Here is a 13,323-nt window from a genome sequence, read left to right as displayed (position 1 = left end):
TTTATTATGAAATAATAAAGTATTTTATAATTGTTCATATTTCTGTTTACTTACTCAGTGCGAAACCTGGGCCTGTTTGGCTGAACACAAAGCTGATATTCTGGCAGGAATCGAATAATTAATCCCCCATATAGTAATTCATCCCCCATAGTAATTCATCCCTTATATAGTAATTCATCCCCCATATAGTAATTAATCCCCCATATAGTAATTCATCCCCCATATAGTAATTCATCCCCCATATAGTAATTAATCCCCCATATAGTAATTCATCCCCCATAGTAATTAATCCCCCATATAGTAATTCATCCCCCATAGTAATTCATCCCCCATAGCAATTCACCCCCCCTATAGTAATTCATCCCCCCTATAGTAATTCATTCCCCATAGTAATTCATCCCCCCTATAGTAATTCATCCCCCCTATAGTAATTCATCCCCCCTATAGTAATTCATCCCCCCTATAGTAATTCATTCCCCATAGTAATTCATCCCCCCTATAGTAATTCATCCCCCATATAGTAATTCATTCCCCATAGTAATTCATCCCCCATATAGTAATTCATCCCCCATATAGTAATTCATCCCCCATAGTAATTCACCCCCCATATAGTAATTCATCCCCCCTATAGTAATTCATCCCCCATATAGTAATTCATCCCCCCTATAGTAATTAATCCCCCATATAGTATTTAATCCCCCATATAGTAATTCATCCCCCATAGTAATTCATCCCCCATATAGTAATTCATCCCCCATAGTAATTCATCCCCCCTATAGTAATTCATCCCCCATAGTAATTCATCCCCCATATAGTAATTCATCCCCCATAGTAATTCATCCCCCATATAGTAATTCATCCCCCCTATAGTAATTCATCCCCCATAGTAATTCATCCCCCCTATAGTAATTCATCCCCCATATAGTAATTCATCCCCCATATAGTAATTCATCCCCCATATAGTAATTCATCCCCCATAGTAATTCATCCCCCCTATAGTAATTCATCCCCCATATAGTAATTCATCCCCCATATAGTAATTCATCCCCCCATAGTAATTCATCCCCCATATAGTAATTCATCCCCCATATAGTAATTCATCCCCCATAGTAATTCATCCCCCATATAGTAATTCATCCCCCATATTAATTCATCCCCCATATTAAGTCCCCAAGCCCCCCCTGTGTCAATTCACTTACCTTTGCTCCGCGCGTTCCTCTCGCCGTTCCGGTGTAGCATGAAAATCTGTCTCCTATGAGGATCTGTCCCCCTCGACGTATCTGCGCATGTGCCAGTTTCAGGCATTAGCAGCCGATCGGCGATCTCCGGCACATGCGCAGATACATCGAGGGGGACAGATCATCCTGACAGTATCACGCTCCGCGGGCCGGATTAAAAGGTCCGCCGGGCCGTATACGGCCCGCGGGCCGTAGTTTGCCCATTGCTGTTCTAATGATTGGTCTATTTATGAGCCGAGGCAATTTTTCCCACGGCACACCAGACAATATCTCACGGCACACTAGTGTGCCGCGGCACAGTGGTTGAAAAACGCTGATCTAGACCTCCAAAATATGTAAAACCATTACAGAAATAATTATAAAGGATAGTAAACAAAAACAGAATCAATAGAACTAAGGAAATCAAATTAGAATACATAAAGATATGCCTGGCTACAAATAGTGCTGGTTGTCACACACAGTAGACGCGATCGAGTGCCGTCTGTCAGTAGACTCCACACAGAGATTTACTATTGAACAGCGTCTACAAAGAAAGCGCCCACGGCAGATGGCTACAATGTGTTCTGCACATGCGCATTTATATCCGGCCATAGATGCTGGAAAAGCATCTAGTTTTTCACTGTCATGACTTCCTTTAAAAAACTATTTTTTACACATTTTAAAAAATTTTTGAAATGGCAGATATTGTTTAAAGTGAAGTCCTGATATTTGGGAAAGCAAATTTCAATGTGAAAATGTTTCTGCAGTGATTTTTCGTGGTGTTAGGTGTCCTTCTTAGCAAGTCTGCTTTTTTAGACTGATTCCTGGATTGTGCCTGGTTAGTAAATTCGTTTTGGCGTCTACTTGTTGACGCTTTCTTTAGTAAATGTCTTTGCTGTCTAAAAGTAGATGGTCGCTATTAAAAAGAAGACGTTAGCCCACAGAAATGCGCCTAGGCACAATAGTAAATCAGGGCCTATGCATCGTACTCCTACAACCAGAAACATGTCCTCAGAGATACCATAAGGACCATACTGATACCACCAGAAACCTGTCTTCAGAGATACAATAAGGACCATACTGATACCAGAGATACAATCAGGACCATACTGATACCACCAGAAACCTGTCTTCAGAGATACAATAAGGACCATACTGATACCAGAGATACAATCAGGACCATACTGATACCACCAGAAACCTGTCCTCAGAGATACAATCAGGACCATACTGATACCACCAGAAACCTGTCCTCAGAGATACAATCAGGACCATACTGATACAACCAGAAACATGTCCTCAGAGATACAATCAGGACCATACTGATACAACCAGAAACATGTCCTCAGAGATACAATCAGGACCATACTGACACAACCAGCAACCTGTCTTCAGAGATACAATTAGGACCACACTGACTCAACCAGAAACTTGTCCACATATATACAATCAGGACCATACTGATACAACCAGAAACCTGTCCATGGAGACAATATGCATTGTAATCCTACAACCAGAAACCTGTCCTTAGAGATACGATCAGGACCATACTGATACAACCAGAAACTTGTCCTCAGAGATACAATCAGGACCAGGGGTGGACTGACAACTCATTGGGCCCCCGGGCAATAGGGAATCATGGGGCCCCTGTGTCCTTGCCCAAACTGAAAAAAGCCTGTGAAAAAGGTACCAGGGGCATCTCATAGGGCCCCCTACTGACCCCGGGCCCATGCGCAGTGCCCGAGTTTTCAAATGGTCCGTCCGCCCCTGATCAGGACTATACTGATACAACCAGAAACATGTCCATGGAGACAATATGCATTGTACTCCTACAACCAGAAACCTGTCCTCAGAGATACAATCAGGACCATACTGATACCACCAGATACCTGTCCTCAGAGATACAATCAGGACCATACTGATACAACCAGAAACATGTCCTCAGAGATACAATCAGGACCACACTGACACAACCAGCAACCTGTCTTCAGAGATACAATTAGGACCACACTGACTCAACCAGAAACTTGTCCACATATATACAATAAGGATCATACTGATACAACCAGAAACCTGTCCATGGAGACAATATGCATTGTAATCCTACAACCAGAAACCTGTCCTCAGAGATACAATCAGGACCATACTGATACCACCAGATACCTGTCCCCAGAGATACAATCAGGACCACACTGATACCACCAGAATCATGTTTGCATAAACACAGTGGGGTTGATTTACTAAAGGCAAATAGACGGTGCACTCTGCAAGTGAAGTTCCTCCAGAGCTTAGTAAATGAGCAGAGTACACAGCCTATTTGCAGTTGCTCCAGAGCTTAGTAAATGAGGTAAAGTTACACTTTGCAAAGAATACCAAACCACATGCAAGGAAAATGTAAAAAACAGCATTTTTTTTCTTGCACATGATTGGATGATGGAAGTCAGAAGAGCTTCTGCTCATTTTCTAAGCTCTGGAGAAACTGCACTTTGCAGAGTCCACAGTCTATTTGTCTTCAGTAAATCAGCCCCTATGAGTACCATACTGACACAACAGAAATATATCTGTAAATACACCATCTGTAATTGTACTGAAACCCAACATGTCAGCAGAGAAGCAGTAAGTAGAGTACTGCACAACCATAAACCTACCCACAGAGCCACAATCCGTTCTGTACTGACACATCCAGAAACTCTTCTGCAGAGACACATTTAGTACCGTACTCACACAACCAGAAACTTGTCCACAAAGACACAACCATCTTCATGAAACCAGAAATAGGTATGTGGAAATTCAGACAAAACTGTAAAAAGTAACAGTTCAGTTGAACTGTCACTTACCTGGTTGGAGGCTGAAGTGATGAGAGGGCTCCCCTTGTGGCTATGGTCCAAGCACCCCTAGAGGTGATGACAGGTAGTGCAAGGCTCATGGGTGCCAAGGTTTGCTGATGTCTGCACCAAGAAGGAACCAGCAAAAATGTTTTTAGGTAGGTGGTCAGGAAATTGGCAGGAACGCGAGGTACACTAGTGGTAACCAGGTCAGATATCAGCTGTGGATGGTGTGATGACACCCGTTGAGGTGGAGGTAGTTATAACAAGGTCAGGAACTACAGCCAAGGTCATGCGTGATAGACCATGAAGAGGGAGGTAGAAGAATAGCCAGGAGCCAAGCCAAGGTTATACTGTACATGGTGGATCAGATGGATGTAGGTAGAAACTTAGTCAGGAGCCAGGTCATGGTCATACACAGAAGACAGAGAGAATCAGAGTCCTTCAACAAACCGGGGTCACAACTAGAAGTCAAGCAGAGGGGAAGTCCAGAGGCAAGCTGAGTCTGTAAGAGGAAATGAGGATAAACGCAAGAAACACAGGAACAAGGGGTACAGGGAAGTTGAAGATCATCCAGCAATCTTCTCTGACTGATTCCTTCCTTTAAAGTGGTTGTAAACCTTACTTTTTCAAAAATATATAATCAACATGTTATGCTTGCCTGCTGTTTGGAGTGGTTATGCACAAAGCAGCCCTGATCCTCCTCTTCTGGGGTCCCCCGCCAGCACCCTTGGCCCTTCTGCAGCAAGTGGCCCCCATAAGAAGCTGCTTCCTATACGGGCATTCATGCGGCCTGCTCCCAAGCCTTGCACCTGCGTCCATAGACATAGACAGCGGGGCTTGGCCTTATCCCCCACTCTCTTGTCATAGGATTTGATTGACAGCAGCAGGAGTCACGGTCCCCGCTGCGATCAATCTGCCCTGCGAGGAGTCATTGCTCTCATGCACAGCGCTGGTCTTAAAGCGGAGTTCCACCCATTTTTTCATGTTTCATGCAACATAATGCTCATTCGCAGAACAGTCTGAAATGGCAATTATTTTATTTTATGGTTTTTTTTTTCTAAATACCTTATTTTTCTATATGTAGTCTCCACTTTCGGTCCTGGCCGCCTAGGCGATTTCATAATTAGGCGATTCCCTAGGGCTCCAGAGATATCGCTGTCATCTATCTCAGGAACCTTCAGACCGTAATTGCCTTCTTTCCAGGTTCTGTGTTGATTGACAGGTTGCCATAACCACGGGGCGGGAACGTCCATCGGTGCCGCCGTTGTTATGGCGACTTGTAAGCAAGACAGTGCGCCGTGCTGTGTCCTTACTGTGCAGGCGCAAAATCAGGAGGTGCCTGCTGGGTAGCTAACTGCACAGAATCCCAGAAGCAAGTAGGAGCGGTCTTCGGTTGCCCACACTAGTAATGGCCGCTGCCTGTCTGCTGGGGGCCTGTGATGAATGTCATATTTAAAAGTAAGAAGAAGAAATACACTTATAAATGTATCATATTTATATTGTGCAACTAAAGAGAATCAGGGGGTGCCTTTTGGAGAAAACCGCCAAGGAGACTGGAGTTCCACTTTAGGTAAGAATGAGGGGGGTGAGGAGGGATCCTGTTGCATAGAAGGTTACATAGTTAGTCTGACTGAAAAAAGACAAAAGTCCATCCATTTCAACTATTAAAAAAAAAAAAAAGTTATAATCCTACACCCACAGTTGATCCAGAGGAAGGCAAAAAAAACCCCAGCAAAACATGATCTAATTTGCTCCTGCTGGGAAAAAATTCCTTCCTGATCCCCCGAGAGGCAATCGGATATTCCCTGGATCAAGGTATTTTACATTCATGCAGAGAATGCGTTTACATAAGACTCAGTGAATGTTGTTGTCTAACGGCCCGTGTCTTCTGCTTCTTTGCTCCAGCCTAGAACTTCAATCTGCTGGACTCTTCCGTTGTTCAAAGACGGGAATTAAATTCGAAGTGACTCGCCCGGTGACCATTGAATTTCAATTGGAATCCTGGAGTAGTTACGGTTCCCTACTTCAGAATCTACAGAATGATTATGAAATATTAGGTCCTATCTTCAACATCAAAACTGACCTGGAAGCCGGCGTGGTCTCTGCGGTGTACCTGCCTCATTGTTTGTGCATAAAAGGTAATATAACGCTTTCAAGTCATCTAAAAACTCAATAAAACCAAAGTCAGTGAATTATATTTCTACATTTGTAATCTTTTTTTACCGAACCTTACGTGCCTGGATAGGATTATGGGAATGGCTATGACAGATTAGTGTTTAAAGGTCTGGGTTTGAATGTGTATGATTTATTATCTCTGTATAGAGAAAATAAATAACATAAATGGCAAAAAATACAATATTGTTCATGTGGTTTTATGGGCAAAAAATGCCCATTTTTTTAAATAAAAAAAAGCTGACAGATTAAAGCTGACCTTGCACTAAAATGCATATTTCATCCCTATTCCAAAACACCCCATCATACCTGCAGGAACAATATATACTCACCGGCCACTTTATTGGGTCCACCTGTTCAACTGCTTGATAACACAAATGGCTAGTCAGCCAATCGCATGGCAGCAACTCAACTCATTTAGACGTGGTGAAGATGACTTGCTGAAGTCCAAACCGAGCATCAGAATGTGGAGAAAGGGGATTTAAGTGACTTTAAACGTGGCATGGTTGTTGGTGCCAGACGGGTTGGTCTGAGTATTTCAAAAACTGCTGATCTACTGGGATTTTCATGCTCAACCATCTCTAGGGTTTACAGAGAATGGTCTGAAAAAGAGAATATTCAGTGAGCGGCAGTTGTGTGGAGGAAAATGCCTGGTTGATGTCAGAGGAGAATGGGTACATTGGTTCAGCTGCGCATTCAGATGGTAGGGTCAGAATTTGGCGTAAACAACATGAAAGCATGGGTCCATCTTGCCTTGTATCAACGGTTCAGGCTGGTGGTGGTGGTGTCATGGTGTGGGGGATCCATCCTGCCTTGTATCAATGGTTCAGGCTGGTGGTGTCATGGTGTGGTGGATCCATCCTGCCTTGTATCAACGGATCAGGCTGGTGGTGGTGGGGTCATGGTGTGGTGGATCCATCCTGCCTTGTATCAACGGATCAGGCTGGTGGTGGTGGGGTCATGGTGTGGTGGATCGTCCTGCCTTGTATCAGTGGTTCGGGCTGGTGTTGGTGGTGTTATGGTGTGGTGGATCCATCCTGCCTTGTATCAATGGTTCAAGCTGGTGGTGGTGGTGTCATGGTGTGGGAGAGATATTTTCTTAGTACTTACAAGGTGTACCTAATAAAGTGGTCGATGAGTGTACTTACCACATACCCAGCTTCTGGTGACATCATGCTTTCCATGAGATGACATTCCAGTGCAGAACATGAGCTTCGCCACTCAAGATTTCAGAACATTCCAGGATTTCGCTGGAAAGGTCACAACATCACCCTCACCTACTCACCAAGGCTGGAAGCCCCATGTAATTTAGGTATGTCTACCATCTTTTCCTTTTTTTCTTTCCTATCAGGCATGATGTGGTGTTTTGGATTGGTGGTGGGGAATCCAATACAATAAGCAGACCTTAAATATAACACGGTGTGCCGTTAATCCATTGATCTATTTTTCAAACTACTTGTGCAACCCCTTTAAAGCTATAGGGTTGGCTAAGAAAGCTGTCTTCTGTAGTGATCCTCTTAAGAAAACGCTGCACATAATAGGCTAAGGTCACATTTTCCAGGTTCAAGTGGAGAAAATATATACAGGTTTCCAATCTAAAAAGGTACGTAAAAAACAAACAGCTTATCCAATCTCACCCCACAAGTTCCTATAATTTAATAAAATAGCAGCAATAGAACTACAAAGATATATATATATATATATATATATATATATATATTTTTTTTTTTTTTTAATTTCTAATTTCGTTTGTAGGTTTGAAAGAAGACACATCGTGTATTAAATGTCTTCACTTCAAAGATGATAACCTATCCTTGGAAGCACCAACTAGAGTTGAGCCGTACTATGTTGTCTTGGAGAATCCCACCTTCTCCCTTATCACAGTTGTTTTTTATCCATTGAAGTTGATAAGGGATGGAATAAAAAGACTCATAGCCATTCATGGCATGGTTCTAATATATTGGAGGATATCCGGAATTACTGATCCAGATCACAGGAAGTTCAGAATCCATCTCTACCTTATGCCCTGTAACCAGTCAGTTGAAATGGTAAATTGTATCCACATATTTCTTGGTTTCTGTGAAATTGTGATTTGTTACCTAGTACTTCAGACAATAATCATTTAAAAGCACATGTATTTGTTTTCTTATTGTCTAGGCCAGGGGTGCTCAACCCTTTAAACAGTGAGGTGATTTTGTAAACGGTCGCAGGCCACAATGAAATAAAATGCTTCAGAATTTCAATTTCTTTTTTTTTATTATGAATAGCATAATGAACATTTTCCTCCTGCAGACGCTGTATGCCAGTGGGAGGGATAGGAGGATTTTAGCTGTTGCAGGAGGAAACTGGAGAGGATTGGTTTTTGGATATGCAGCCCCTCCTTTCCAAGTGTAAAACAAAATGTGACAGAGAAGCCACACAGGCCCCCTGGAGCATGGGGCAGGGTCACCATTGTGACCCCTGATGCTACACCAGTGGTTGGGGGGTAGTAAAAACATGTCTTAACTATGGGGTTTTTCTACAAATGTAAATGAGCCCTTATTGTTTTGAGCCCCCTATAAGGCTGTTTTCACACTGATGCACTGTGGTTTACCCGCACTGCGGGTTCTGCGCAGTGCACCTGTGGCCTCCTGCGGGTTAGCTGTGCTTTGCTATAGGCTACTATTAAATCTTGCCGATGTGGTGCAAGCAGATGAAAACTCCCATATTCAGGAGTTTTGGTGCATTTTCAGAATGTTTACCAAACCCGCAAGATATAATAGAAGTGCACTTTCCCTGGTTTAAGGTCAAGGGCCACATCAGAGGGCTCTGAGAGCCACATGTGGCCCGTGGGCCACAGGTTTAGCACCCCTAGTATAGGCCCTTTGTAAATATGTAATCACTGATTAAACATTATTGTTTTTCAGAGAATCTCCTAGTTCATGTGGAGGCATTCAGGTTCCCCGAGATCTAAGGCCAAAGTAGAGATGAGCTTGAGTTTGTTCTGAACCTGGAAGTAAGCTGTGAGTGCTGGGCCAATCACCTACAGGCAGGGCATTTCCCCCCCCTGCATGTACACAAAGGGGCAGAATGCTCATGACAATTTTGAACTGACATTGCCACATGGCCATATTAGGTCAATGATGTCACATGCATCCCCAGCCCATTTGTGTTTGTCCATTTGTGGGGAAGGGAATCCCACTTCCGCAGCTGATTGACCCAGCAATAACCTTTAACTTTTCAGTTGGCCAGACATGGGTTCCGACCAAACCCAGAGCTGAATCCAAGTTCGTCCCTGTTGATGACCCAATGTCTTTGAGGAGCATCTAATCACCACTAGCTGAGGATCACTGGGGGCATAATAACTAGACAGGATAGAAAAAAAAAACTCTGACTGATCATGCCTCCTCCTCAACTCAGCATAGGATAATCTTGAATGCCCAAGGAGCTCCATGAAACTCCAGGAGAACCTGAATGTTTAGAGACCCAGCAAAGAACACTGATGCTTAAGGGCAGATAATGCTCACATATCATACTATCCTCTACTGTCAGTGGCCAGCTTTAGGCTTTTTTCAAAGCTCAGATTGACACTTAAGCCAGCCATTGATGGATCGAATCTTGGCTGGTTCAAGATTTGGTCCATCTATGGGCAGGCTGATTGTACCCAAGTCGATCCATTGGCTATAGCCGCCAGCAGTAGTCATTGTGTTCTGCTGACCGGGAAGCCTTCCCGCTAGCAGAACACAATAGGTCCGCATGAGGGATTCCCCATCAACATAGTCGGTGGGATTTTCTTTCCTTCCACCCGTGGTGGAAGAAAGAAAATTGAATCATCTATGGCTTGCCCTAATGACTATCTTCAACCCACGATGTCATATCTTCCTCCAAAACTCTATCTTAAGGAATCTTACAATTGAGCTATTTTTATCAGATCCTGAATACGGCAGCCAGACTCATTCACCTTTCCAACCGCTCCATCTCCGCCACCCCCCTCTGCCAATCCCTCCACTGGCTTCCGATTGCCCAACGGATCAAATTCAAAATCCTAACACTGACGTACAAAGCCGTCCACCACACTGCCCCGAACTACATCACCGACCTAATATCCAAGTACCGCCCAACACGCACACTCCGCTCCTCACAAGACCTCCTTCTCTCTAGTTCCCTGGTCTCCTCCTCCCATGCCCGCATCCAGGACTTCTCCAGGGTGTCACCCATCCTCTTGAACTCCCTACCCCAACCCATCAGATTATCACCTACTCTCCTCTCCTTTAGGCGCACCCTGAAAACCCATCTCTTCAGGGAAACCTACCCCACCCCCTGCTAACTTGCCGACCTCCTCCACTCTTCCTACCACTCCATCCCCCACAGCTATCTCCTCCTGTACCACCATCCCCTCCCTCCTAGATTGTAAGCTCGAAAGAGCAGGGCCCTCAATCCCCTCATGCTTTGCATTGTATTGGTATTGTTCTGTCACATGTTCTGTCCCCCTTTGTAATGTACAGCGCTGAGCGAACTATCGGCGCTTTATAAATACTGTATAATAATAATAATTTTTATGTAGTCTAGAAGCAAAGGAAGGAAGGAAGGCTTTTGGCATTCTGAGTGTTGCCTAAATCATTCATAGGGGATCTGGTAGATTTTTCATGGGTCTCGTCCAGATCTAAGTGTCCTACAAATGTGTATGTGTCTGTGCATGTGCTGGATCTCAATTCAAAATGGCAGCATGGGGCAGAGCGGTACAAGGAGAACTTGATAAAGCTGGACTCATGGCATAGAAAGTGTTTATTTTTATTCATTCATTTATTATTCATTTTGGATAATTAGGATGAAGCTTTTCTTTATTTTCAAATGAAAGATATATTTGTGAAGTTAAGAATGTTGCTTTTTTTTTTCTGACCGATTACAGGATATTGACAATAATGAGACGAAAGACCTGATGGAGCACTATTACAGATTACGCAAACCTCACCAGACTGACTCGTTGTATAGCGGACAAACATATGAAGTTAAAGCATCTCAGAATGGCCGCGTATTGCCCAGGGTAACATCAATACTGATATTCTCTTATACATTTTGGTACAAATCCCACAGTTATTTGCTTTCATTAATGATAATATGAGAGTCAGTTTGGAAATCTGGTTGCATGGTGATCACATCTATCATTGGATTCCGATGGTTACTTCTCAGATCTGCTCCAAGCATTACCAGCAAAAATAATTAGGGTGTGTACACATGAGACCATTTGTCAATCACAAGGTAGGTGGACCTGGTTGGGAAGTAACCTCTCAGAATCACCCATCAGGCTCTGCTAAGTGTCATTCTAAGAGGAGGTGGACATAATCCATCAAGCTCTGTCCACCCAACAGCTGAACTCCCAACCACAGAGAGATGGACCTGAAAAAAAAATCAGCCACCCAGCACTTTGATCAACACAACCCCTAAATGGCCTTCTGGGAAACAGGTGCTACTGCGGTTGATGCTGTGAATCTGGGACATGGTCTGGGACATAACACTGATAGAACATGGGACATGGTCTGGGACATAACACTGATAGAACAGAGGGCCAAGATGAGGAATTAGCCCAGCAGATCCAGGACAGTTGGCATATACAGTATAGGCCTCCTGCTGGAATGTGAAAGCAATAACTTTTATTTCAAAAGAATTGGTTAAAATTCTGGTTGGCTGAGACTTGCTTTGTTTTGGTGGTTTCGCTACCACACTTCTTCTTCTTCTTATTATTATTATTATACAGGATTTATGGCGCCAACGATTTGCTCAGCACTTTACAATATAACGGGAGACAATACAGTAACAATACAGTTCAATACAAGAGGGATTTGAAGGCCTGATCCTTCCCTTGGTTCTGTCTAAGATTATAAATGTAATAAGTGATTAGAACCTTTTGTCTATACATGAATTTAGCCAATCCTCATCCAGCTATTACCAATAATGTTATTAGCAAAGGATAACAACTGGGCAAAAATAAAGATCTAGTTTATTTACACAGCAAAGAAGCTGACTACTAATCAATTATGAGAAAATAAATAGTAGCCGGTATAACTTTAAAGTAGTAATATTATACTGCAAATACAGAATGTTACCAATACAAAGAGATGACTACAGGAAAGAAATACAGAAAGGAAACCTAGAATAATACGTTACGCAGACATCATGATGACTGGGCCAGGGGCGGACTGACAACTCACTGGGCCCCCGGGCAATAGGGGATCATGGTGCCCCTGTGTCCTTGCCCAAACTCAAAAAAGCCTATGAAAAAGGTACCAGGGGCATTTCCTGGGGCCCCCTACTGACCCCGGGCCCTCGGGCAGTGCCCGAGTTTCCAAATGGTCAGTCCGCCCCTGGACTGGGCTTCCAAAGAGACAAGGGGACAAAAAGAGGACATTGGGGGATTTGCTAAGGTGTTATATACTCTGCAAAAGACCACCCCCTGGCTCCCCCACCCAAGTAAATTCACACCTTTCCACATAACCTCCAATGGGTGGGCTCAGAACACTGGTCAGTTTAGTTAAAGAAAAACATGAATTCCCAGCTGCCTCACCTCAATTGAGTATTTTTAGGTGGCCTTCCCCACAGTTCAAAAGTTCACAATAACCTTCATGAAGGTGAAAATTATTATAGGCCCAAGAAGGTGAAAATTATTATAGGCCCAAGAAGGTGAAAATTATTATAGGCCCAAGAAGGTGAAAATTATTATAGGACCAAGAAGGTGAAAATTATTATAGGACCAAGAAGGTGAAAATTATTGTAGGACCAAGAAGGTGAAAATTATTATAGGACCAAGAAGGTGAAAATTATTATAGGACCAAGAAGGTGAAAATTATTATAGGCCCAAAACAGCCATCACAGCTTGTACCATGAGCCATAAGTGAGGCACCCAGCAAAGAACCTGTTGAGGAATAACAATACACTTTCATAAAAAATTGTCTAAAGTTACAACCAGACAGGATCTGGTGAGGGGGCATAAAGCAACCAAAAAAGCCCTCCACTGTAGGCTGTATCTGTGCTGTATAGAGCGGTTCCGGATGTACAGTTGTCTCCGGGTTATAAAGGAATGATATGTGTGGCTCTTTACACGATGCAAAAATGAGGAATAAACCTCATAT

The 13,323-nt window shown here is 43.3% G+C and overlaps 1 protein-coding gene across 1 annotated transcript in view; it reads left to right on the top strand.

Moving 5' to 3' along the window:
* LOC149440562 (NACHT, LRR and PYD domains-containing protein 1b allele 2-like) overlaps positions 1 to 13,323 on the top strand; it is a gene marked incomplete at its 3' end in the record, with an annotated part of 40,699 nt that overhangs the window by 22,128 nt on the left and 5,248 nt on the right. Inside the window, exons 4-6 of the mRNA XM_089658456.1 lie at positions 5,951 to 6,183; positions 7,973 to 8,265; positions 11,106 to 11,240. Coding sequence (XP_089514582.1) covers positions 5,951 to 6,183; positions 7,973 to 8,265; positions 11,106 to 11,240 — 661 coding nt within the window. The remainder of the gene's footprint in view (positions 1 to 5,950; positions 6,184 to 7,972; positions 8,266 to 11,105; positions 11,241 to 13,323) is intronic.

This window comes from Staurois parvus, unplaced genomic scaffold (genome assembly GCF_062004578.1).
Source record: "Staurois parvus isolate SC_StPar_1 unplaced genomic scaffold, SC_StPar_1.0 ptg001070l, whole genome shotgun sequence".
NCBI classification, from domain to species: domain Eukaryota; kingdom Metazoa; phylum Chordata; class Amphibia; order Anura; family Ranidae; genus Staurois; species Staurois parvus.
Note: the sequence above shows the minus strand (reverse complement) of the source record. Positions and strands in the feature narration are given on the sequence as shown.